Source organism: Diorhabda sublineata, chromosome 1 (assembly GCF_026230105.1).
Source record: "Diorhabda sublineata isolate icDioSubl1.1 chromosome 1, icDioSubl1.1, whole genome shotgun sequence".
NCBI lineage: Eukaryota > Metazoa > Arthropoda > Insecta > Coleoptera > Chrysomelidae > Diorhabda > Diorhabda sublineata.
The window spans coordinates 41,915,507-41,938,283 of NC_079474.1; the positions used below are offsets into that span (position 1 = coordinate 41,915,507).

Genomic DNA, 22,777 nt, shown 5'->3' on the forward strand with positions numbered 1-22,777 from the left:
CAAAGTTCGAAATATAATTAGAGCATACTGCAGGAACAAACGTTTTTCCAATCAAATTTGTTTGTTAAAGACTATTCAAATCAATAACCTCACGAGATATCACACAATTATCGACTTGAAATTAAACATCTAATCACTAGAAGCAGTTTACTTCCGGAACACACTGTATTTTTTATCCATTTTGCTATAAAAAGTTTTCTAAAATAATGAGTAAAAATACATATTCAGGGGATTAAAATTTCAATTTTCAAAAACATTTCAGAATTTAGTTTAGTTTCCATAGAGTCAATGTTAAAGATAAAAAGAGTGAGTTATGTAACAAGTTTGTGATTAATTTAAATTCAAAACAAATCCTTGAAGACTAAAAACAATTTGTTTACCTAACAGTTGTGTATGTCACAAGAAAACTAGATTGAAGCCATTATTGGAATTGTTGATAACACGAGTTTCCGAACTTTTCCAATAATATTATCATGAAGATTTACAAGGATTATTTTGTCAAGTTATAGAAATAGAACATTCACTTCGAAATGAAAACTTTTATTGTGAAAATCTAAATATAAAAAAGATTGATCACAAATTTCGGTTACGTGGCTATTCACATATGGAGGTCGATGGTAATCATTCAATAATTGAAGGGGTAAGTGAATAAAAATGGTAAGTATAATCTGGAAAGTTTTGGCATAAATAGCTTGAAATTTTTTAAACTGGAGGTTTTTTTATTAATGGATTTAAAATAAAAATATTTACACAGTAAAATAAATATACTCAATATTTTTATTGTAGTAATACTTAAATTTAAAAAAATATTATTTAAATTAGTTTTTTTAATTGTTTTCACTTATAGGTTGTAAGTGATTCACTTTTTTTGAAAAGTAAAGCCAATTAGAGAGATTGGCGATAATTTAACATACAATTCCAATATTATTAAACTGGAAAAAGTTTATTACATAACTTCTAAAAGAAAACTAAGAACCATTATACATATGTTTTTAAATCTTAACTTATTAGAAAAAGTATAGTTTTTTTATTAGTTTGCTTTGTTCCCAGCGTTAGATTGAGAATTGAAATCAAATCGATTTCATCTTTTCCCGCATTTCTCAATAATTTGAGGGCATGTTTACTGGGAAGTGCCTACTACTATGTAAACGATTTCTATTCTAATAATAATATTTAATTCCGGACATACTGCATACTGGTTTAATTTTTGCTCTGGACTTATATACTAATTATTACCTATTACTATTACCTATAATTTTGTTACTCATTGTGGTTTTCTTCTGTATATTGAAATTTTATTTCATTTGTAAGATACAATTGTACAATACAAAGATATTTAGTTATTTGTATGTTTGTTTTATAGTTTTTACAAGCTTTTGTCTACAAATTGTAGCAATTTTTGACAATAAAGCATTTCTCTCTTTCTCTCAATAACAAACTCCAGTTTTAAGAATAAACCTTTTAATGTATTTTACTTTAAAACACATTTCAAGGTAACCACGTTTGAATAATGTGTCCATCTTAAACGAAATGGCAAGTATGTTGTTTGTCCTTAGCTTTTATCTCAAATTCGGGAACAGACAAATGAAATTTTGTCCAAGAAATATAACCACAGTCTTTATTGCCTTGAATTTCAAGCATTTTTGACGGTTTTTATGAATATGTAGCTCATTCTGATAAGGCAACGGATGATATTTAATAATCAGCAGTATTTAGTTTTTTTGACAATGCAGACATTAAAATTAATTGCAGAATAAATTCACAGTATTTTATTGCCCATTTTCACATTCTAAAAAAGTATTAAATACAAAGAATGAGAGGCTTTGAAAATTATATTAATTAATTACCTATAAAAATTGTTCTATTGTAAAATTTAATTTTTGTGAGTTAATACAGTTTAGCTTCCGGATACAGATATAATGTCAATAACTTGTTGGCCGAAGCCAAAAGCTAACTAAAACAACTAAAACAAACTCAACATTAATTAATTGATACATTATAGCTAACCATAAAATTATTTCTTTATAACTAGCATTAATATGGGAAATGAAAATGGCAACGTAAATCTAGTCTAACAGACAAGTAGGTATTATATCTCTGTCCCACAAATATCCAAAATTTTTGACCGATAACAACTACAAATACAAAACGTTCAATGTTTTTTAAAACATTACCAAAATGCGAATAAAGTACATATTCTTAAGGACTGATAACAATTCCTGATTGGTATTTTTTTCAAAGGTCGATAGTAACATCTTATCCTGTAAATGTGTAATTGAATTCTTTACTAAATTATAAAATTGAAATAAAAAATAAATAAATGAAAAAAGTATTTATTTTCAATGCATTGTTTTGTACATCATCTATATTATATAAATTATAACCTGAAAATATGCAGCTTATTTCAATTACAAAATATTTCTTCAGCTGTCTAAGCTAAAAATATTTTTTCTAATTAATTAGTAGCTGTGTCTAAAGATTTTTACAATAATTCGTTTATTATAAAGCTAAATTGTTAAATACAAAGTATATATATACAGAATACTTCCAAATTTAATTTCTGAAATTCATACTGAAGCTTGTAAATAGCAAATACTGTAATTTTTGAAAAGCATAAATTCAGAAAATGATCAGTTAATGATTATGTTGAATATATACAATAATCTTCAATGTTGCCTATGAATCTTTGGTAATCAGAATATTGGAATAAAATTTGTTACAAATTTAGAAACATTCTGTACAACAATTATCTAATATCCACATGATATGAATTAACAACTTATAAATACAACAAAGATGAGCTAACAAAAATGAAAATCCAAATTCGAATATCTTCGTTACGATGTGAATTGTTCAAATTATTAAAAGTAAATGTACACGTAAAATCCTCCTCCACATCTGTCTATATGTATATGGAACATATTTTCATACAGTTTTCATGAATATAGTGATTCTTGACGAAGATTTAGTTATTTAATTTGTTAAAGTTTTGTGTAAATATAAGACGTTAATTGTTGGAAGTCGATCCAGTGCCTGATACAAGAAAACAATGAATAGTGGCATCTTACTATTCTTTGTTATTCTTGTTAGCTACCTTGAGTAACTAACAAAAATAATTATAATCTTTTACACAATATAAAATTCATAAGTCATAATAATAAATACAAATTTTCTTATTTCACTTCATGATACCTAGGACGGAAGTTATTTTGGATGTTGTTAAAATTTGAGATTTTAACTTATTCTTTTAATATATATTATTTATTAACAAAAGTACTCCACTTGTTTCAGTTACTCTAAAAATTTTTTAATCTTCCTTATTTTGACTGTTTTGCTTCCCAAATTTGTTAAATTGCCCATTTAACTTTTTTAAATATTTCCACTATATTAGTTATGACTTTTGAATGTTCATTTGGACACTTTTAATACTTGTACTATTTTCTTGTTATAAAATAAAATTTTTCTGTATAATCTATTTTTATTACCTATGTGTTTTTCAATTTTTTAAATAATATAGAGTACATAAAAAAATAAGTCAAGTTATGTTTCGTTTTTGTTAGATCATCTTGAACTAGAAGAAATTTGTTCCCATGATTATATATGATAAAAAAATAAGACCGAAGATATAAAAAAATATATAAAAAATATATGATAATATATGAGTCATATTGCACAAACCTTGGAGGCAATAAAAAATCAAATAAATTAAAATTAGTGAGCACATAGGCATTCATAATTCCGAAATTTACTGTATTGGTAATTAGTTGTTGTAAATTTCCTTTTGATTAATTGAAAAATCCAAATATGAATCCCAAAATTTAGTTATGTAGTGTTTTACACTTTTTTATCGTCGTTAATATTATTCAAATTTGATATATCTAAAAAATCAATGTCAAATTTTCAAAATTATGGACGTATCTGGAAGAGACTCATTTTCATGAACATTATTACACTGTTGTAGATAAATTATTTATGAAAAAGAAGTTTTTCCTTTTATTTCAAACTCTCAAATTTTGAAAAATACTAGTAATTGTTTATAATTATTTATTTTCTATTCCAGGACAACAAGAGGGATAAATTTATGCCAGCGAAAAAACTCATTTCTTTGTAAATATATGACGATTTGAAATCAGGAACATAATTAGAAGTGTTCAGGATGACCAGCATAATCAATTATAAACAATAATTGATGAAAATGCTCGCAATAAAATTTGAAAGTTGTATTCATGTCAACAATAAAATAAGTAATTTTTGTATAGAATTCCACAAACAGCATTTGATTTGCTATTGTTAACAAATCAACACTGATAAAATCAATAAAAATTTTGAGCAAGGTTATTAAATGATAATTTAATTAAACCACACATCCTACCTAATCTACTTTATTCTTTTTACACCCTCCTAGATCACCAGATCAAAATCCTTCAAGATTTTTTTCTTCTGGAAATTTTTTAAATAGTTTACTTTGAACCTGTTTATGGTTTGTATTAAAGCTATATATTTATATACAGAACATGCTTGAAAGGATTAGTGATTTATAAATAAAACGTGCAAATGTTGGATCAAAATTCCCACTTGATCCTGCTTACAACCTCCCAAATCACCAGATCTACATTCTAGGAGAATTTTTTTAAATAGTTTACTTTGAACATTTTGGAGGTTTGTATAATCAGTATATATTTCTATATGGATCATTCTTGAAAGGGTTCGTGATTTATAAATAAATCGTGAAAATCTTTGCATAAAAATTCGACTTTTAGATATCTGTTTTTTATCAATCACGCAATTGCCGAAGAAATAACGCAAAACTTTTAATCTGGACTCATATTCGGAAAGAACAAAGGGATAATGGTAGTATACCTTCTATAACCTCAAACAAAAATTTCTAGAAAACAATAATTTAATACTGCAAATCCCGGATATTTATTTATTAACTATCAATTTAGACGCGCACAATCGTGTACTAATACCTCTATGTTAATATTACAATATTTTAATAGTACCATCGATTTACAAGGATATAAACACTCCTCACAATATGGAGATTCAAACAAATATCACCGATTATTTCGGCAGTTACAATTCCTTTAATAAAATTTAAATAAAATACTGTTCAGAAATAAACACTACTTCGTTAACAATTAAAATTATTTATCACACAACAAATATGTTTGCAGTATACACCTGAGCTCATTTAATGTAGGCATCAAAAGACAGATGGGAGCATTTAATGATGATAATGATTTTAATTTTTCAAGTCTTCTTCTTTCTAACATGGATGACCATATTATTAGGCTACTGTCTGTTCATTGTCAACAAGTCTTCCCCGGAAGACGAAGTCGAGCATTCTCACCATAGTTTACTTGGTACTTGCTTATAAACAATGTTCTCTCCTAAATAATTTATTTGGTAATAAAAATTTGGTAATATTTTTTGGATATTTTAATATGCTCAAAGAAGAAGAACTGTAGACATTTCAGATATGTCTTTTCATGAAGAAAAGTTGCGTAATGCATCTACACCTACCTTGCAAAGGATATTAGGTAAAATTCATTAATTCTAGAATCAGTCTGTAGATAAATATTTGAGTAATAATTTGTATTTTTTCACTCAATTTCAATATATTTCTACTTTAATATCTGTCTTCTGCGCCAAAAATAAACTCAGGTTAAAGAGCCTAATAGGTCAGTACATTATTATTTGCTGTTGGTATAACAGTATGGCTACTAGGAGGTGGCATTTGCATATGTGAAGATTGGCCTAAGTTAGCATTGGTGTTTTGTTGCAGTTGCTGAGCTTGGCTAACGTGAACTTGCGGTATTTGAATATTTGATGTAGTTACTGCGGGTTGAGTATTTTGTGATGCGTTATTACCTGAAAATAATATAACTATCTGTATAAAGCCTTGTATTCAAATTGATCTATTCAACAAAAGATAGAGAAGTTCACAAATATTGGATTTATGTTAAAAATAATTAACTGTATTATTCATCCAGGTTTTGTCTGTACTTTCTATTGAATTCTAATGATATTAAAGTAGATACAATGGCTGTCAGTGCAATTGAGTTTTTTGAACTTAACAAGTAAACTAGTTCCAAATTCATTTGGTGGCTGATTTATAAAATTCTTCTGCGATGTTCTTCTAGTGAGAACAACGCTTTGTTCGCACTCGATTGACGGAAAAAGCAAGAGATGTTATTACCAACGAGAAAAATATTAATGACATAATAACTAAACTTCAACAAGGTATTAAGGGAGAAAAATTTAGCCTTTCATCAACCAAATTATTAAATCTTAGGCAAAATATTAAAGCGTTGCCTGAAAAATTGAAAAAATCAGTTTCAGAAGGAGTACCACTTGAAGTAGCCGAAAATTATATAGTCTAGATCAAAATTGATAGTTGAGGTTAGATCATTTTCCTCTGTTCAAGAGGTACTAAGTAAATTTTAAGGTAGAAAGAATTATCACGGAAATAATAATTGTAAGCATAGATATAACTTTAACAATAATAATAATATCTATACGATACATGGAGAATAATGATGAATCAGGAAACCCTATGACCCCCGAAAAGGATCAAATAACGTTGGGGTCATGGAAACATTTATATATCTGATCTAAACCTATTCAACTTCGTGATTTTGACCCTTGACCGGCACTAAAGCATCACTTTTAATAAATACAGGTGCAGATATATCAGTCTTTAATTGAACAAATATATTTTTAAATCAAATTTTAGACTGCTCTAATACTAGTTAAATTAAGGATGTAACAAATGGAATAGTTAATTTTTTTTTAAATAGAAGTCAGGAATTTCACATAGTCGATTTAAATTTTCCTATACCCATAGATAGGAGAAAAATATATCCTGGCAGAATCGCCATGTAATATCGAATTAACCAAGTGTAACATTTGAATGATCTTTATTGAATAATTGAATATTAGGCATCTCATTACCAATTAACAAGGGTGCTGCGTAATCATAAAAAATTCTAATAACAAGTGGGATAACCTAGTCCAGATATGCAAATATAAAATTATTAATTAATGAAGAAGATGTAGACAAATGTATACTGAGTGATACAATTTATCCTCTACACTTATCTAACAAGCCAATTTTTCTCCTGTGTATTTTTGCCCCAATGTAATTGTTTTGTTTTATAAGTTTCAAGAGTTCTGCTACTTTTTTTACTTTCATTAAATATTTTGTTCATTAAAATCAGTCAAAACCTAGTGTTTAATGTCAATCAACTTACCTTGGTTCTGTATTTGGTTGTTGGACTGTGCTTGGGCTTGATCTGCTGTGTGTTTTTTAAGATGTCGTAATAGATTTCCTTTTTCTACAAACGCTTTGCCACAATCAGGACAAACATGTGGTCGTTCGCTCATATGTGATCGACGATGTGATACTAAATGTCCTTTGCACATGAAATCTTTTTCGCAAAGGTCACACCTAAAATAAAAACACTGAGTTTAAAAACAAATAATTCAAAAAAATTTTCAAGTAGGAAATACAATTTGTAAGTCCTAAACTTGTCTGGATTTATTCAAATTTTATTTAACATTATTTATATTCTTCTTGCAAACCTGTATGTATTAAGTTGGAATTTATGGATATTAGTTAATCAGTGTAGTGGTAGTAAACACAATTCACTACATGTTTCATTTGTTTTTGAAAATATGCAAAATACCTAAACTACAAATTTTTAGTAAATTAAATATATTAAATAGTATACTTAAATATACTATTATATTCGTATATTCCTATATTGAGATTATTACATGATTATGTACAATAGTTGAGATTAATATACAATTAATTTCACAGAAACAGCAAAATCTCATGTTGCACTCAATGTTGTTTTTTTTTTCATTATTTTATACATTAATAACCCGTATACATAGTAAAGGAGCCCAAAAACAGTATAAAAATTACATGGGAACGACATTACTAAATTATGGAATTGAAACTGGTCTAGAGAACCAACTGTCAAGAGACACAAAATGGATTGATATAAGAGAGAAGTCCTCAAGATGATGATATATTCACAATAAAACTATAATAGATCTTGAGAAAGTGTTTGATACTGTCTCTAGAATTAAGATATGGTAAGGACGGCAAGAGATGTTCAAATATATATATATATAAAACAAAATTTCCATAAAAGTTATAGATGAATTTGAAGTCACTATACAAATACAGAAATTCTAATGAGAACTTGTTTATACAACAAACTGCACATCACATTATATATAATATATTTATTAAATATTTCGAGTATATCAACATTGGTGATATGACAAAATATCAATTTAAAACATTTGCGATGTCATTTTCATTTAAAATATTGTTTTGGCACAATTATTGAATTTTTTGAAGGAAGAACCAACAACCAAATCTTGATACGTAATTTTTGTATGTTATAATAATTATAGAAAGGATAGAAAAATAAGCATATAGAAACCTATTGTGGAGAAAGGTAGCATGAAAATCACCACAAAAAAACCAAAATACTGATAATAAGAAATCCAAAGGTGTAACGGGCACAGGCACTGCTATTGTCGGATCCAAATGACGTTTATAAAGTACCAACTTTCAAAAAATTATATATAAAATTTCATGAGATTTCGATTAGTCGGAAAAAATTATTGTTAAATTATTGCTTTTTAATGAAAAATTCTGTACAAACCCCACAAGGGTTTCAAAAATGTTATCTGCTCTATCGAAAAGAGCAATTTGTTATTGGGTTGCCAAATTTAAATCGATGATGGTGAACGTTCTGTTCGCCCAATTGAGGTGGTTACTCCAGAAAACATCAAGAAAGCCCACAAATTGGTTATAGAAATAGGAAAAGACAATCAATAGCGAATACTACATAAAGTTGTTGGATAGTTTGAATACAAAAATCAAGAAAAAACAGTCTCATAAAAAGAAAAAAAACCACTGTTTCACCAAGGCAAAGCACCGATTCACAAGTCGATGACAATGATGACTAAATTGAATTAATTACGCTTTGAATTGCTTCCTCATCCACCATACAGTTCAGATCTGGTCCCAGTGACTACTGTTTTCAACAAAATGCTCGCCAGTAAGAAAACTGAAGCCTATTTTGAGGCAAAAGACAAATCCTTCTACAAGCACGACATCGAGAAGTTAGAGAAGCGTAGGAATTATTGTATTGCTCTTGAAGAAGATTACATTGATGACTAAAATCAATTTTTGCAAAAAAATATGTTTATCTTAGTTAGTCACACGACTTATTGAGTAATGTGTTAGACCATATACATATAGGACTAGTAATGTTAAAAAATCTCTTGAAATTTGGTTTATTTATTCATTAACATGCTACATTCAATTATTGGTAATTATTGAATTATTCGCATATGTATGTACATACCTAAACGGTCGTTCTGCATTAGCCCCCTTATTATGAGATCTTTGGTGGAATAAAAGATTTCCTTTAAGTGGGAAGGACTTTCCACAGTCATTACAAGCGAAAGGTCTTTCTCCAGTATGTGATCGCATGTGATTTACAAGATGCTCTTTTCTGGTGAAAGGTTTAGAACAAATATTACAGCAATGTGGAGTTTCTCCTGTGTGCTGCCGCAAGTGATTAGTGAGGTGTTCCTTTCTAGTGAAGGTTTTTTGACAAAATTCACAACGATGCGGTGATTCGCCTGAAATAATTTAGCACAATTGTAATTGCAATAATACATAGGGTTATGAAAAAATAAGCTTGGCAATATCGCTAAAACTTATACAAAACAAATAAGAATCGAGGTTGGCTCCAACAAACTACTTGGTAAACATTCATACATATGGACTTTAGTGTATTACTCAATTTGTCCACGCATGCCTCACAAGTTATATTGTAACCAATTTATATCATTTTCTCAACATGCAAGTGTAACATGACATGAAAAATATATAAAAAAATATTTTATTTGTGAATTTTCAAACCAAATAATTGGAAATTGTTATCATGCAGAAGCTTGTATATGTTCTTACAAATACTCAGATTTTTTTATGATTATTTAATAATTAGTATATTAGCATTGCTACCAAGAAAAATTAGAAGACGGTTCTAAACAGCTGCTAATTGTATGGAACTCATGTAATCTACCTATATAAAAAAATGCATTGATTGAAATTTTTCTGCCAACAGAACATTTGTATATCCATAAGTTCTTGATTTTTTTGCTATGTTGAGAACACCTTTCTAACACTTTAGTACAATTCATGAAAATATTTGAAATGTTCGAAGCACCATAGAAAATACTCAACTGATAACGGTTACAGTATTATAACTCCCCACTCTTGAACTAAAGATTAGTATAAAATTCTGTACTCAAAGAAACTTCAGTATATAATCTCAAGAGTAACCAAAAAACTTTTTTAATTACATATCAAATATGTAAAATTAGTGACATGGTGCACCAATTGTTTCCAGATTCGGATAATTTTTATTGTACATATATTATAGACCTAATTATGTGAAAATAAGATATGCAGGTCAAGAAGAGTGAAGCAAATTAGTGATATGGCCGAAGAGATGCCAAAGCTTATCACTTTTGGATTCAGATCAGTACAAATCTATCTAGAATATCAACTAAATGAGACACGTATCGTCTTTTAAACAATTTAGTGCAAAGCTTAGGTTAATTTTTTTGCTTATTAGTTTAAGGTTATAAACAATTTAACAAAATAGTCTTCACCTGTATGTTGATGTAGGTGATTGGTGAGGTGTGCTTTGCGGGTGAAAGTTTTTTGACAATACTGACATCGATGTGGGGATTCACCTGGAATAATAATAACCTTGTTAGAAATCTACCAACTTGTTAGGTAAAATCCCAAAGGCTGTAGAAAAATATTATTTAAATATAACTATTACATTTTATAAGAAAAGTTAAAAAACGAAAATGAGATGTCAGTATAAAAATTTATATAAAACTTCACAAATATAATTAATTGATAAAATAGGTTTCCAAGTAAATATTTTTTGTAACAAATGACAACAAATACTAATTTAATAATACGTGAAAAAATTTTATTTACCGATTTTATAAAAAATGCCATAATTTTGGGACTAATCTGATAGACATTTATCATTTGATTCTAAAAAAGAAACCAAAACAATGGTAAAGGTGACTAAATCTGACCGAAAAGTAACCAAATTTTTCATAAATGTGTAGATAAAAACTACGCATTTGTTACATTACACATTGTACCATCAAAATTGTCTTTTGAAATAAGCAATTGCCAAAAACAAAGTTTGCATTTTTTTATTCACCATTATAAATATGGCCATTAGATCATCTGGAATAAACATGAAAAGAATATAACCAACAAAGCCACGAAAGCCCTGATGGTGTACAGAAATTTCACAGGGAGAAATTGGGTCTATAACCCAATCTCCCACCTTTCCGCACAGTACTGGAAAGTTTAGCGGAAAAATCGTCACTTAGAATATTCAGAAAAGAAATATTAACACTTAAAAACCATCCCCAAAAAGAACCAAATTTGGAACATGCCTCATGACAAAATACCAAAAAAGTTTAGCTTCGAGAAAAAATTTACCTTAATACCAAGCTGTAGAAACAATTGAGATCAAAACAAAAGAGAAATGAACTAAAATGTCATCAAATGCAAACTATCGCAAACAAGAGATCATCCATTATCCAAGCAGCGATTAGAGCTTTGAGCTCCAATTAGTGATATCCGAATTGGTTTGGGAATGCCTGGACCGATTAAACGAGCTAGGTAAAGAAAGTAATGCATTCTGGAACACACTGGATAAGAGGGAAACAAAATGGCGGACAGACTCACTGAAGTAGAAGCAGACAAACCCTTCATATGACCTAAACCCTTTGGTGGTGTCAGCAACAGAACAATATAGAAAAAATTTGAAAATAAGCTAGATAGGGGTAGAACCAGTTACTAGAGCAATCTACAGGGATTGAGTCAGGCAAAAACATACCTGGGAAGCTACAACCAGAGAAGATCTGCTAATGTATCGGCCTAGGTAAGAAAAACCTACTAACAGAGGTCGTGGACACATCAAGTCGCTAAAATTAGGAAAGAATATAGTATGCAGATTTTGCTGTGCAGAAGATGGAACGTCTAACAACATTGTCTCGAAGTGTAAGACACTAGGGAGCTCCAGAGCGCTACACCTGGGAGTACATTAATTTAGAAGGCGAAGATCTCTTGCAGCTGGAATCTTCCTACATTCTGAACTTTCTAATAAGAGTGGGATTAATAGATCACCTGAGAACACTGAGTATCCCCAGTATAACAACATGAAAGTGGGATATAATAAATATTTTGGATTGTAGTGTACATGATCCCCTAACATACAATCATATATGACAGTTGGAGCTCTTAATTGAATATTACTAGGTCAAAATAACTAAGGGACTATATGATGTATAAGTTAACAAAGAAATTGGATTGAAAATGAGGCAGGTAAAGTCAAAGATGCACATTGAATTTAAATTGTATAGTGAAAATTCAGCTACATAGTATTTACAACAATTTTTACAACTATAATGCTATATCAGAAGATATTATAAGGGTTAATAGCTCAAAATAAATGTTATCATGAATATAAGGTGGTAAGGCTGATAATAAACATTTCCTGATAAAAATTTATCTACAAAACATAATGATTTTAAAGAAAATAAAGCTGAAATACTTGGAAATTGTTAATTAGAGAAAAATATAATATCAATACTTGCTGTTCCTTTCACACTTATTACAAGTATTATCAGATTCAATTGATTTTTTTATGGGCTCCGCATGTTGCTTGTAGTTATTGTAAAAGATGTTTGGAATTTTCAATTCATCATTAAATCAAATCTTAACACTAGACAATAATATTTATTTCTTTACTTCAGGTTAGTTAGATTAGGTAAGAGAAGGTCTATGTCATTTGCAATACCAAGAATCTGGTGACAACCGAAAGACCACATCCATGACTGCTACTTTTCCATTGTAAATATGAGTAAAAGAGATAGAGGGAAAAAATGCAAAGTCTATCGAATATCCCAACCTTGAATATTCGTCTGCTCCAATTGCATATGACCTTACACGACCAGCACCTGAGCCACCGAAAAAATTATCTCAAAATGAGCTCATCTCTTAGTTCTAATAGTAGTAATTCTGATATGGAGTTTTTATCTACACCAGAACCACCAAAACACCATCTTACAACTACAGAAGATTTTAACGAATTGATAAGAGATGTGAATTTGCAGAAAAATAAAGCAGAACTTTTAGGCTCTTGTTTAAAACAGTGGAATTTAATTGCCGATCACAGATCAGCGAACTAGGCATTAAACGTTCCCAACGTGTCGGAAAACAAAACGTAAAATATGATTCGATTGTTGAAGCATTAATGCGGCTTTTGCCTTTAGCTAGGGTTAATGAAACAATTTGTTAAAAAACTGGCTCAAACCTTAGAAGGTTTTAGATATGAAAAAAAATTTTCCTAAGTTATCAGAAGCAAAGGTTGAAGATGGGGTTTTTGTTGGTTGGTTAGAACAATTTTCACCAATGAAGAATTTCCAAAGTTACTGAATCGTACTCAAAAAACAAGTTGGAACAGTATTGAAGCAGTAGTTTCTGGATTTCTAGGAAACAACAAAGCTGAAAACAAGGAAAAGTTAGTTGAAAATTTTAATGCCATGGGCTGCAGGATGTCATTGAAAGTTTATATACTCCATGCACATAAAAATAAATTTAAAAGCAATATGGGAGCCTATTCAGAAGAGCAAGGAGAACGTTTTCATCAGGACATCATGAACTTTGGACAGTGTTATTAAGTCCAATACAATGAAAACTTGATGGGAGACTATATCTGGGATTTATTGAGAGAAAGTATTTATGAACATAGAAGAAAAAGTAAAAGTGGATACTTTCAAAGTGTTTTTCATTTTTTTGTAATCTATTTTAATAGTGAAACTTGATAAAAATTATAAACATATTTATTTGTACGGTTCTATCTTCAAATAAACATTAAAACCACAAATTTTCAAAAATATCATTTAGTCGGTCTTCTAAATACAAAAGCAAACTATTCTATGTTATATCATTTTTTTTCGTGTAATTACGACTTAAATTATCGAAATTTTATACATTGGAGTCAAAAACAAATTTTGTGTTGACACAATTATCAACACCAAATCTGTACGTCACTTAAACGCTTTTGTAACAATGAGATATTGAAAAAATTACAAATGGGCTTACCTCAGGATTTTACCTAATTATAAAAGCAAGCAATAGATGAATTATTATTATTGAATATTTAAATCAGTAATTTTATAATTTCTTCCGAATTGACATTTTTTTGCAAACTATTAAAATTGGGTAGAATTTACACTTTTGCGAAGATTTTCACTTAATGCAGCATAAATAAGTTAAAAAGTATACGATTATTAAGTTGATGGTTAAATGTCAATGTTATAAAAATTTATTACAATAGTAATAAGAATATGAAACTAAAATAATAGTAATTCCTAGTGAACTATGATGTAGTGAAATTAGAAGATGTATTTTTATTAGCTTCACACAAAGAAGGGTCTTTGGCAAAATACCATGAATCTACACTCAATATATTATCTATAAACTATAAATTAAAAAAATTTGTACGTTTTTTTTTTCTCTGAACTTAAAATTTTATAGAAAACAGGTTTGAGAAAAAATTAAAACCCAATTAATAACTATTATGAGATGTTATCATGGAAATTATATAAAATTTTGAAAATTATTGTTTGTGCATAATTCATACATGTAAAACGCATTCCAAAAGTCATATATTATAAATATATTTTATCAATAATATTAATATATCAAGATTCATCTTTGAATTTTTAATTAAAAAAAAAACAATTTTCATAAACCAGAAGAATGATTTACAATTATCCTCACTTATACATGTTCCTCTATTATTGAGTTTTACACATAAAGTATTGTCTCGATTCTTATTCTATAAAATGTATTTTAATATGTATTCATTAAGTCAAATGAAATATAATTAGAAAATATTAATGATGATTAATTGAATATAAATTAAACGAGTTTAAAATTTGAGTTGAGATATTATTTAAATAACAATCTATAAATATTATTTTTTTCTCCAATAAAATTTTGTTTATGATAATGAAAATGACGTTTTAACGTATATTGCCTAACTATTTTTAAAACAAACGAAAAAACAATACTCAATAAAGGCTAACCTGTATGTATTCTGACGTGGTTTGTAAGATGTTCTTTTCTTGTAAAAGACTTGGAGCAAAAATGGCACCTATGAGGAGATTCCCCTGTATGTTGTCTAACATGATTATTCAAGTGTTCTTTCCTGGTAAAAGATTTAGTACAGAAGGTACATTTGTGAGGAGATTCACCAGTATGTTGACGAACGTGATTCACGAGGTGATCTTTTCTTGTAAAAGCTTTGGGACAAAAGTTGCATCTAAATGGTGTTTCACCTGGAAATATTAATAGTAATTATACTGAATCAGTATTTTTTTCTCTAGCTTTTGTACCTGTATGCTGCCGAACATGATTAATCAAATGTTCCTTCCTGGTGAACGATTTTGCACAAAATCCACACCGATGTGGGGATTCCCCTGTATGCTGCCTCACGTGATTCAAGAGATGTTCTTTCCTAGTAAAAGTTTTAGAACAAAAATCACAACGATGAGGTGTTTCACCAGTGTGCCACATTATATGATTCGTAAAATGTTCTTTTCTTGTAAATGATTTGCCGCAAATTTCACATCTGGAAAAAACACATTAGGAATATTGTTAATAATGTTTTACAGAAGATATTTGAGGACAAAAAATGTTATATATAACAAAAAAAATAGGCAGATTTTATATGCACTGAAATAAGTATTGTAGTATAATTAACAAAATTTGTTTAGGGTAGCTTAAAAACTGACTTTTTTCATGTTTTCAATTGGCTCTTTTTATTGAAAAATTATAACATGCGTGTTTGTCATTTTTTCAATTCCTTTTTACTCTAAAGTATACTATTACTCAAAACATTTAACTGAATTCTGAATGTTTACAGTTGGCTGGACTCATAGCTCCGACAATTTTCAACCTATTGACTTGAAATTTTGAATATATCTTGGAAAATTTTTGAAAATACATAGGATTCTTTCTTTATATTGCATAGTTCATTTATTATTAACAATTATCTGACTTTTTAGACAAGTTTTTCACTTTCCTCTTTAAAAGTGTGCCATTTGACCAAAAATCAATATATCGCAAAAATAGTACATACTTCTATAGCAGTTTTTATAGATAACCAAAAAAATTCATTGGCTCATGATTAAAAATTTACAGGAACCGTTAGTCCAGCCGTGGACCTTCCTCCTCCTCTACAGTGACCAAAGGCCTTAATGCTTCAAATTTAACTATAATTGAACATTAAACTGTGTATTCATTATTAAATTTAACAATTCAGTAAAATTCTGTTTCTGTCAATTTTCACACCACAAAAAATCAATCTAATGTAGAATATTATTAATAATATTATATATATATATATATATATATATATATATATATATATATATATATAATATCATACTAACCTAAAAGGTGTATCATGAGTATGGCTTCTCATATGGTTTGCCAAATGTTCTTTCCTAGTATACTTTTTTCCACAAAATGTACAATGATGTGGAGTTTCTCCCGTATGCCACATAACGTGATTCATAAAATGTTCCTTTCTTGTAAATGATTTCTTACATATTTCACACCTGTGAGGCGTTTCTCCTGTATGTTTTCTAACGTGATTTACCATATGTTCCTTCCTCGTAAACGTTTTTGTACAATATTGGCACCTGGAATATAAAACTAAATTTAAAAAATTGTAACTATACACAAAAAATATACAAAAAAAAATACTACTTGAAAAACTAACTTGATCTACAAAACCTGACAAATGAAAAAGACATTCATCACTGTGCCAAAAGTAATTGAAAAATCTGATTATTTCACTGAATTTAAAGAGGAAAATTGGGGTTGTTTTAAATAATTATATTTATACTAACCTATAAGGTGTTTCCCCTGTATGGCATCTTGTATGGTTATCCAAATGCTCTTTCCTTGCAAAAGTTTTTGAACAAATACTACAAGCATATGGTTTATCTGTAGAATGTCTTTTCATGTGTCTCTCTAATGAAGCATCATTTGCGAATACATGAAAACAAACTGAACATGTAAACATACTTCCTCCTAAATGACATTTTCCGTGGCGAGTAAGTTCTTGTGCATTAGTAAAAGCTTTGCCACATACTTGACAAGTGAATGGTTTACGTTCTGTATGGTAACGTCTGTGTACGATTAATTGGTAACGATATTGAAACATTTTACCGCACAAGTCGCATGCGTGTGTTGGAACTACCGTTGGTAGGTTTTCGTTGGAAACGTTGCTCGTGGACGGTTCTTGTTCGTCTTTGGTGATAATTATATTAGAATTTGAAATATTCAAGTGATTTGAATTTTGTGTTACATTTTGGTTATTGTTAGACAAATCTGTACCTGAAACAATTAACAAACGCTTTTAACAACTATATGTATTGAGAGACAAATTTGTCAAAAAGACCCCTTCAATCCATACAGAAATTAGGTTTTAGCCAATTTTTCTAAAATTTGGCACATTGATAATTTGAAGCAAGTTGACTAAAAGTCTCAATGATCACGAAACTCAAACCCCGCCCAACTCCTTCAAAACTACCACTGAAGGGTCCAAAGGTACCCTGGGAGGAAGGGAATTGGTTTTGACCAATTGTTCTGAAAATTTACACAATTATAGTTTCAAGCAAGTTGTAAAAAATATCATTGATGAACACAAAACCCAAAAAGCCCCTAACCTCGCCAAAACTACCATTGTAGAGTCCAAGGAGAGGGGGAGTTTCGGCCAGTTTTTTTGAAACTTGTCTCTTCCAGAATAACCTTTAATATTTAACAAGTGGTCTTGAGGTGGTTAGGGAGATTTTAGGATTTTGTGCCCATGGAAACTTTATTCAAACTGTAATGGTACCAGGTTTCAGAAAAACCAAAACCCAATTTCCATAAGAATTGAGCGAGGTGTTTTCGGGAGTAAAGAGATTAGCTCAAAAAATTCATAAATACTGTTCATAAATAGTTTGATATAACTTTAATAACAATATAACAGTGAGGCTTAATGATTCCTGGATGGACTGAGTATATTTTTTAACACTTGTAACACAAAATCTCTTTCTCTGAGTGTTACATTTTGATATTTTTCAATGTATTCCATATTAAATTGTTGAGAATATCCCAATCCAGTATTTCCTATTCTTAAAAACTGAAATAGATGGTGTAATCCTCCTTTTTTTTTGCCTTCCTGTTTACCCCAGTTAGATAACACACATTTCTAAGTCAGTCGCAACTGAAACATTTTCTAATACATGTACTATTACGTTTCTAGAACTCCAGTGATTGAATGAACTGTATATGATATTTTGAACCTCAATGTTATTGCTAGATAATCTCAAAAATTGTCTATATGTTAGCAAATTACAAGTATTATATTGGAAATATCATATAATGGAAACCAGACACTATATCAAAGTATACACTCTAGTAAAATAGATAACAAAAATATAACAAAATATAATTAAAATGAAACAGTGAAATATTGATATCAAAAGGTATCTAAGTTAGTGAATTGTGCAAAGTAAATCTGTTTTCAAATTCAATTCTACTTTATTAGCTTGCTTGGGGAAGTGTCATATATGATGTGTACTATATATCATTCAATATTCAATATTTAGATGAAAAAATTAGATCTTACCTTGGTTGCCCTGCAATTTTCCAAAAATCTCATGATAAGCCAACAACTGATTCAAATCATCCACATTAACTTTATACATGTTGTTTACAATATCCAGCCCCAATGTTTTTACCAATTCCTGTTCTTGCATATTAGTCTGTATTTTAACGATGCTACCATCAGCAGTTCTGACGTCCATCATGTTACTCTTGAGATCCTGCAAACCGAATTGTGAGCCCGATACTAATTTACAACTAGGAAATGATTTTTCATCTTTTACTATTTGTATCGACTCTGTAAGAGAATCCTGATGATTGTTATTTGATTGGTTCTGGTTGTTTTCTACAGAGTTCTCCAGTCGCACCTAGAACATATCCATGTATGTATCCAAGAGAAAAAGTAATGAATAAATTAGAATTATAACAGAAAATTGATATGATTAACATTTGTTCAAAATTTATAAATACCACGTTTTCCAAAACTTGTTGAACCTGCATGTGTTGTAGCTGTTGAACAGTCAAGGACTGCTGAGCTATATTGTTTTCTGAAAGTTGTAATTGGGCTGCTTGTAGTTGGGCCGATATATCTTTTTGATCCTTGGTATCCTCGATCACTGATACCAAATTATCCTGGACTTGTACTTGAACTAAATTTTGAGAATTTTGTTGTTGGTGCTGTTGTTGTTGTTGCTGGTGTTGTTGTTGTTGCTGCTGCTGGTGATGCTGTTGAGATTGCTGATTTTGATGTTGAGTATGGGTTATCTGAAACATCAGTTATTGATGTACAAGATTTGTTAAGCAGCAATATTTAGGAAATAAAGAAGATGTATAAAATTATAATCACATTATTTCAAATATATCCAAAGTTCAAAGAACTTATCAGTTACCTTATAACTCTGCAATTGATATGTTGTACTCAATTGGCACATAGGAAATATAAGGGAAATTATATTCACAAGGTGTTGTAGACTTGGCAATATACCCAGATCGCAATTTGGGTAAATTTATCCACATCCGTTTATTCATATATTTTTGGTAATAAAAAATTTTCAATTTTACTCTTCTTTATACATATTCACTAATAAATAAATTTCAACAATATTATTAAAATTTAAACTTCTTCAAGTTTCTGTTTAGATTCATGAATGTGTTGCTGAGACAATAAGAGGAAATCATGGACAGAAGTAAAATCATCAAACTATAACTTAAGCCCACAAAAAGATCATTTTGAAAAAACTGATGAAATAGTTACCTTTAAATTCTATATTTTGAACAGAAAAATAAGTTTCTTATAAATAAAAATTTAGTACAATGTCACATATATCGAATGCATGTAAAATTAATTATTAAATAAAACAATAACTTACTCTCATGTCCCTAGATAACTGATTCATATTCTGTGATGATATATTTTCATTGGAGTGGTGACTAGATACATTAAGGGCATTTTCAAGATGCACAGCATTTGTTGGCAGTCCAATATTACCTTGTGATGTTGCAATACTAACTGGAATTTGAGTATGCTGTTGAATGAGCAGTGGATCAGTTTGTAGAAAACTATGCTGGCTGAGAACAGTATCCTAAAAAAATATAAACATGTCTTATAATGTCACCACAATGTTTGGTTGTAAGTTTGCCAAGTTCTCCCAACAAGAAATTGTAGTTATATTAGTGTTTTTGTTCAGAAGTAACACTCACTTGAGAAATTTTTCCTTGGCTCTCCCTAGTAGCACCTGGCAATCCATAAACTGATACTTGTGGTATTGGTCCAGGAAGCAAGTTTGTTAACACCCAATATTTAGCTACATTACTCAAAGCAACAGCATTTAAAGCTGTAGTATTTACTCTCAAATCTGTAGGTACAGAAGTAGTGGCAGGACTTCTATGGGAAGCTCCCTAAAAATTCAATACTTAGATATCAGCTTATTTAAAAAAAACCAAATAATTGAGAAAAGAAAGTAAACAATTAAAATTATCAAATATTTTTTTATAAGATATTTTTCATATTTAATGTAAATATACAAAAACTTCTGCATTCAATTTCATCTCATTTTCGAATTTATGGTTTTTTAGTTTATTTCACATATACGATTTGTTACTAATTATAATTCGGCAAAAAACTTGAAGATATAGTGATAGTGGAATAATAATAGACGCATCTAAATACAAACATTCAATGTCATGTAACACAATTTGAATTGTTTATTTCACTTACCTCTGAAGTTCCGTGCACTGTTGGTAAAACATTCTGATTATCAGAATTCATAGCTGTAGTAATTAAAAAATTAAGAATTAACTTTATTTAATACAAATAAACATTGTTAATAGTTTTATTAGTTTTTAAATATCACGTGAACATTTTCACTGTCAATTTTAGTTATTAGGGGGGACGCGGAGGTAGCCATTGTAAAACTGTTCATAGGTTTTTGAACAAATTTACAGAATTTATACAGTTATAATGTGAATAAGTAACACTAAACACTCTTCAATATACATTAATATGTTTTATAAGGTTTATTAATAGCACTAATGTTTTAACTTTTTAAATATCATAGTTTAATATAACAACGGTAGCGGGGCGCCGCAAACAATAAACAGTCAAAAACAACATGGCGTAGAAGGAAGCTATGGCGAATGCGTAATAAACATAACAAAGAAGAAATTTCAAGACATTTCAAAAGAAATTTATTTTTGCTTTATTAAGGAAACAATTATGGTACTTTTTTATATGAATAAAATACTGCTATTATTCGCTATTTTATTTATCAAAAAATATTTTGTAGTTTGAATATGTGTTTCCCTCTTTTTTCCCAACATTGAGTATTTCCGTCAACAAAATAGAGGGGATGAATTTATCACCAACTGTCAAATCATCTTTTCCCATCTTTCAGTTGTTTATTAACTGTTTTATAGTATACAGGGCTGTTTTAAAAAAATTCTTCGAACCATGTGTGTGACATATCATTGATATTGATAACTAATTTAAAGTACACTATGTAATTATTATTTTTGAATTATATATTTCACACAATTTATTTTTTATCTATTTTATTCGACTCTGATATTAATTAAAACTAAGAGAGAATGATAGAACTAACTGTCAACATAGCTATATGTATTGTTGAATATATTAGAATGCACATAATTCACACATAGGTACTTGTGTCGCGCTTAAGTTTGTTAGTCATTGAAACTTCTTTTTTAAAGCCAGATATAACGATACTTATTATTTATTATATTAAATTGTTACTATGTACGTATATAGTATGCAACTCAAAAATTCCTCACGTGGTATTTATAAGTTCGAATGTTAAAGTATATATATTAAGAGAGAGACGTACATCCAAAATCCTATACTTGTTGATATAGCAAAGACACTAAACGATATAATTGGGCTCAAATTTTTACAACTCCGATACTGTATGAAAATAAGACAAACTAATTAACTATGTAAGTTGATATACAAGTCATTATAGAACAAAAATTGAATATAGACGTTGATTGATTACTTGCCAAAAATTTCGCGTAATTTCATACTTCACAAAATTATCCTCGCCATACAAGTTTTCTAAGTTAATTATGATTGTTATCATGAAAGTCGTAAAATCACTTAATTTTTAGATTAGATTTTATATAATAGAAACGAAATAATTATTTGAATCTACTTCATTTAAATGCCAAATTAAATATACAAAAAGTTAGATAATAGATGTTTATGTTTTCAAAATAATAGTTATTTACTCGAACTACAGGCCCATAAAAGCCATACACATGTTTGTATCATGGTTCATCTATGTTAGTAGTTGCTTTCTGTCAAAGCAATTTCTTATAGGTCATCATGAATCAACAATTGCTATTAAATCAAACTACAAACAAAACTTTAGAATAATCTATAATTTAATCGATTATCCAATTTGTGTCGATTATTGGAAGTTTTCAAATGAATTCGAAAGTCTTCAGCTA

The 22,777-nt window shown here is 29.0% G+C and overlaps 1 protein-coding gene across 4 annotated transcripts; it reads right to left on the bottom strand.

Moving 5' to 3' along the window:
• Positions 1-2,317: 2,317 nt before the first annotated feature.
• LOC130448449 (zinc finger protein 665-like) lies at positions 2,318-21,428 on the bottom strand. Of its 4 annotated transcripts, XM_056785853.1 has the most exons (14): positions 21,030-21,397; positions 20,513-20,710; positions 20,182-20,394; positions 19,283-19,576; positions 19,096-19,179; positions 18,837-19,032; positions 17,068-17,557; positions 16,606-16,857; positions 15,547-15,782; positions 15,238-15,489; positions 10,717-10,800; positions 9,399-9,678; positions 7,257-7,453; positions 2,324-5,874 (listed from the first exon to the last, which is right to left on the bottom strand). In XM_056785853.1, exons 1-14 carry the CDS (start codon positions 21,078-21,080, stop codon positions 5,678-5,680), a joined length of 3,024 nt encoding a protein of 1,007 aa, XP_056641831.1. In that variant the 5' UTR covers positions 21,081-21,397; the 3' UTR covers positions 2,324-5,677. The 4 variants fall into 4 exon arrangements, with proteins under 4 accessions (XP_056641823.1, XP_056641840.1, XP_056641831.1 ...); XM_056785845.1 differs by having other exon boundaries at positions 2,318-5,874; positions 18,837-19,179; positions 21,030-21,428; XM_056785871.1 differs by lacking the exon at positions 10,717-10,800 and having other exon boundaries at positions 21,030-21,428.
• Positions 21,429-22,777: the final 1,349 nt, after the last annotated feature.